Source organism: Anneissia japonica, unplaced genomic scaffold (assembly GCF_011630105.1).
Source record: "Anneissia japonica isolate Jap-2015-1 unplaced genomic scaffold, ASM1163010v1 scaffold287714_len2871179_cov188, whole genome shotgun sequence".
Taxonomy (NCBI): Eukaryota; Metazoa; Echinodermata; class Crinoidea; order Comatulida; family Comatulidae; genus Anneissia; species Anneissia japonica.
In genome coordinates, this window is record NW_022755542.1 from 772624 (window position 1) to 778346 (window position 5723).

The window sequence follows — 5723 nt, forward strand, 5'->3', positions numbered from 1 at the left end:
TGGAAGGGAAAACAACAAGAGGAAGAAAGAGGAGAGGGATGATAGACGATTTAAAGGACACAGATGACTTATGTGGAAATGAAGAGAAGAGCGGAGGACACATGCCATTGGAGGAGTTGGCAGCCAAGGACCTGCCTGACGACAGAACACTAAAGAAGAAGTTGATTGATTGGTTGATTCAGTGATACATTGATTCATAGATGATTTGACTTTATATGATCACAATCCCAAATTCGGAAAAGAAAGTCATATATTCGTTTTTTTTAATTCATTTTCTTTATTCATTTTATTTTATTTTCAACCTAATACAAGCAAAAATGACAAAATAAAAGAGGCTGTGGAGCAGGCGCTGTTGAGTGATAAGCTAAAATAAATTGTCATCAAGAGATGTGCTCATCCAATCCCCTGCCAACAAAGACAACACCTCATGCAATTATACAATTCAACAATTACAAAGATTATACCAAAATATAAACAAAAAATGAAGAAATACCAAAAAATTACCACATAATTGCATAGAATTGTCAATAAATCAATAAATATATTTAAAAAAAATAAATTATAAAATTACTGTAAAATCGTCAAACCGGTATACAAAAAAAGTGAAAGATTTAATTTAACTGACATAAAATAAAAACCGTATTCATCTATCCATCCGTCTATCAATTTACCCATTCATCCATCAATCCGTTTTCGTCTATCCGTCCATCTACCAATCCACCCATCCGTCCTCTCGTCCTTCTGTCCAATTATCTATCAATCTATCCATCCGTCTATCCGACCGTCGATCCAATAATCCATCTTTCATTTTCCTTCCTTCCCGTCCATTCATCCGTCCTTCCATCCATCCATCTTTCTGTCCAACCATTAGTCGGTCTGTCCATCCATCATTTTCCTTTTTCTTTGGCCCATCCCCTCGTTCTTCCGTTCGTCCGTCCGGTCGTCCGTCCGGAGGTCTGTCTGTTCGTTTGTTCATTTCATTCGTTCCTATATTGATTCATCCATCTATCCATCAATCCTTCCTTCCACCTTTCCGTCCAGGCATCTGTCCGTCCGTCTATCCATCCATCCTTTCTTGCACCCTTCCGTCCATGCATCCGTCCGTCCGTCCATCCATCCTTTCCTTCCATCATTCTTTCCATTAATTTATCATTCCAGCCGTCCATCCGTCCGTGCGTCCATCAGTTCATTTGTATGTTCTTACTACTTTTCATGTCATATTTCTGATCATTCATTCAAACAGCGTGACGTTTTAAAACTAAAAAAAAGTAGATACCGTATACAGTAGAAGCCCTACAACTAGGTATAGATTAAAAGACTCGTTCTTTGATTTAGTTGCTTAAACAATATACTGTAAATAAGATGAATAATAGTTCACACAAAATAACTTCCTCGTCTTGGTTGTTTTGGGTCATCTACTGTCTCAACGACAACGCTAAAATGAGCAGAAGGCGCACTAGGTCTGCGGCCTTTCTGTGACGAACGTCTGGGTGTTCTCGTTTGCAGAAAATTATTATAAATTCTTGTACTTTCATCAAAAAATCGTTCCCTATTTTGTAAATTATGTATAAACGGAGAATGTTCATCTTCGTCACAACTGCTACTATCGCCGTCGGCACTTTCGATTAGAGTGTCGTTCGGATATGTAGACCCGCATTCGCCGTTTGTATAGATATTTCTCTTTAGATGGAATGTTTGCGTTTTGGGCAATTCGTCAACAGTTTGTGAAGCTTTACCTTGATTCATAATTTCACGTTGATCGACATAGTTTTGTTCATGTACACTATTTGTTCGGTCATTAGCCAACGAACTTTCAACTTCTTGTTCGAGTATAATATGTGGGAGAACATCTCGAGGCTTATCCTTTCTTTGTCTTCTAATCGAATCCCGTTTCTCCGAAACTTTTTCTAATTGCATTAGGCTTATGTTGTCATTGTTAGGATGTTTACACCGTTTACGGTGTTTTAGATGAGACAAAATGGGTGATTCGCCACCACCTGTAGTGTATCTATTAATATTGCTAATCTTTCGTAAAGCTAGTTGTCTGCTTCTGTAAAGGCCGGTTTTTTTGCATTTACACATTAAAAGTCTCTTGAACGCATTTCTAAAAGATTGATTCGAATAGGCGTAGATGAACGGATTCAAGAAACTATTACAATATCCCAACCAGGTGCAGGTATCAATCGTCTTAGCCGAAATACAACCAGTGCATATTGTACCTGGAAAAGAAAGACACAGTTTGTAATCCTACTTTTATTTTTTATTTTAATAATGTCCAGGTAAAAGCAATACAAGACGAAACATACCGTACAACAAACAGGATGCTCATGAGAATTGCCAAAAGTGCAATCACTATCAAGTGGATCTCATATCTAAACATATTGGCAGATAGATATACATTAAAACCAATAAATGAGTTTTACATAGTTCAGAAAAAAAAACCAAATATTTTTATTCAAATTGTAACATTAATATAAAATGTCAGTAAAACAATTTATAGAGAATATATTGAATTGTAAAATGAATTTTTAAAACAACTATCTAGAATAAGCATTCCTATTTCAAATTCAGATTGTTTGCCATAAACGAGGAAAATTGATAAAAATCGAGTTCTTAAAAGAATTTTTCCTAGCGAACTTGTGTTTAAAAATTACAGATTCAAGATGACGGTTATTAATCTCAATAAAATCAAAGATGTTAAAATTAAAATTATAAAGACAATTAACAATAAAAACAATTAAAGATGGAGAAACTTATTAAAGATGAACAAACTCTAAAACACAACTTTTAATGCAAACAAGATAATATAAAATTACAAACCCTCGCCCTGTTGCGCCATAACTATTTACGCCTACTGAAAAGTAGACCCGCGGTCTATCCGCTTGAGTTAGCTCGGCCTGGTCAAACGAGGCCTAGCAAGCGTATATCAATCGGGCGAGTAGGCCTAGGGCTACACCGGGCCGGACCGCTTCCAGAATTTGACATCCCTCCCCACCTCCCTGGCCCGCAGGTCGAACGATACACTTGAGTTGGCTCTGCCTGTTGCGACCGGAAAATATGTAAATAGAATTCTAAATCTGCATCTTTCTTCCGATCAGCACCAAATTTGAGGAACGGAACACATGCAACTCTCAATGTGTAAAAAGTCCAGTAGGTTTTGTGTTATGTCCCCAGAAGGACACGCAGACACAGAGTCACACACACAAACGCATGATTTTGTATTCGGAGAGACAAGGGTAATAATAAGTCAACTTCTCATGACATCCCAATGAAAAGAATTTAGTTTCTGGTGATTTATAAACTTTTACATGAAGCTTCTTAATAAGCCTACAAAATACCAACATTTAAATATACCTCGTTGTAAATTCAGGAAACTCCCTCAAAAATATATAATTTTAATGACTATAAATATTTCAAGATAGGTCTATTAACAATACTTACTTAAAGGAAAGAGAATGAAAAACGGCAACCAGCATATTATGAAACCGCCAACAACGATTCCGAGAGTCTTTGCTGCCCTCTTTTGACGGTTGAACGAAGCAACTTTTTGAGAGAAACTTCTTGATTTGACAAAGTTCTTTCTCGATGCTGTCTTACGATTGGCTGATATGCTGACGTGTATTCGTAGGGTAACAGAACCAGCGCCCTCATTGGCGATCACGTACGTCTTCTCACCAGCCTTTATTGCTTTGGTTTGTTTTCTAACTTCGCGATAAATCCGATAGTACATTATGAGAACGATAACGAGCGGTATATAGAACGAAATGGATGTTGAAAACAGACCATACTCCATAGAATCTGTCATAGGACACTGTTTCGAATCTCGTTTTGGCCGCCATCCAAATAAAGGACCACATGCTACACCAAAAGCACAAGCCCAACTCAATCCGATTGTTAATAACGTTTTCTTTTTTGTCATTATAAGATGGTGCTTAAGTGGCCTTGTAACACCGATATACCGATCGATTCCAATGCAGCATAGACCGAATATAGACGCAGTAGAACACAAAACATCCGTTGCTGCCCATATGTCACAAAATGGGTCACTAAAATCCCAGCTCTCCATTAATATTTGGTAACCTGCAAAAGGTAAAACAACTACACCGAGCAGCAAGTCCGCAACAGCGAGATTTACAATGAAGCAAACCGTAGTCGTTCGCAAAGCCCTGTCTGTAAACACAGCCAAAAATATCAAAATGTTACCAAAAAGAACTAGAAAATTTACTAAAAATATGCCGGCTATCTTCAAGAAAACATTTGCACCAATATCAGATTGAGAACTATCAGAAGTGGTCGTCGAGTTCAATAACGTCACGTTCATGAAAGTAAATTCCGATGTAAGCGGATCAGAATTCCGGTAAGAGGTGTCCATCACTGTGGCCTTCGTAGAACCGGACATTTCTAGAAAAATAAGTAATAAAATATCTTAACTTACGCTGTCCATATCATACTATATAAATTTACACGTTTTGATTACTTTTAGAAATCTTTAATTTACCAACCAAATGGAAGTTTTTTAAACAATAACACGTACTTCGGAATTTTTGTCGTAAAAGGTGTTCCGTCACACACCTGACGTCATGATAGAATTCCAGCACAAATTGACCATTCCACATCGGCTAAGTGAGTGGTCACTGAGCCGACAGAGTACGGTACAGATGCTGCGTGATTGAATATATTTCACAAACGTGAGCTTGTGCAAACCGAGACAAATAGTTATACTTATAATAGTAGTCTCACGTGCAAACTAAATTTATGATAGTATTTCAAATTTAACATTAATTAATTGTCTAACAGGAAAAGAATTTCACAATTGAGTAAAACATAAATTCATAAATATATGCATGATCACAGTAGATCAATATACATTTTTTAATTGTTCATTTACTATACTTATTTACCTTGACATTGTCTTTTAAACCACAAATTTAATCACTCCTTCTTTACAGTAAATTACCACTCTATAAAATTTTATGATGATCCATTCATTAGTTGCGTAATCCTGCTAACGACAGACAGCAATGAATACGGTACATGACATCCTTAGCTAATGTAAGGAGTGTGGTCATATGCAACTCTACCTCGTCAAATTGCATTCTTCGAGGCCTACTACAGTATATAGCCCTGTGTTTTAGGTTTTGCAATTTATAAGCTCTCAATTTGTGTCTATTGCCCCTTTGGGGGAAATAGACATATTGTTATCATCTGGCAGTTGAACTTGTAAGAGTAAATCCGGTGGAGGAATGATGGGATGGGTCATGAGCTAAAGATAAAAATGAAAAGCAAGTCTACGAAATATAATGTCATGCTAGATAAGACCCGTTCTAGTTAATTTATCAAGCGAATTGCCAACAAAGAAAGCTCCTAGATAAGACCTGTCCTAGGAAGTTCACTAAAAAGTCACTGAAAGCTTGGACGAGTAAACAAAATAGCCAAAAACAAACTTGTAAAACAATAAACACACGCTTCCGCAGGGAGCTTATTTTTTGATAAATGTTCATTGTAAGATAAGATAAGACGTACGTCATGAGCTCAAGCAATGGTGAACATGAATTTTGGTCTTTCATCGGATGTTACATTCAACTACGTTTAGAAGTCAACAAGTACCGGTATAAAACTCCAAAAGGACCGTTACACGCGATTCCGCGTTAAGTGTCAATCAATTCAATCATTTTTTCTAACTTTAGCAACGAGGGAAGGGGCAGGGGGCGGATCCAGAGATG

At 37.0% G+C, this 5723-nt stretch overlaps 1 protein-coding gene across 6 annotated transcripts in view; it reads right to left on the reverse strand.

Annotated features, from left to right (window-relative positions):
• Positions 1 to 257: 257 nt before the first annotated feature.
• LOC117123681 (alpha-1A adrenergic receptor-like) overlaps positions 258 to 5723 on the reverse strand; it is a 21979-nt gene continuing 16513 nt past the window's right edge. For all 6 annotated transcript variants that reach the window (XM_033269682.1, XM_033269687.1, XM_033269684.1 and 3 more), the window contains exons 2-3: positions 3442 to 4401; positions 258 to 2219 (exon numbers count right to left, since the gene is read on the reverse strand). In XM_033269682.1, the coding sequence (XP_033125573.1) occupies positions 1375 to 2219; positions 3442 to 4399 (1803 nt within the window). In that variant the 5' untranslated portion in view covers positions 4400 to 4401 and the 3' untranslated portion in view covers positions 258 to 1374. The remainder of the gene's footprint in view (positions 2220 to 3441; positions 4402 to 5723) is intronic.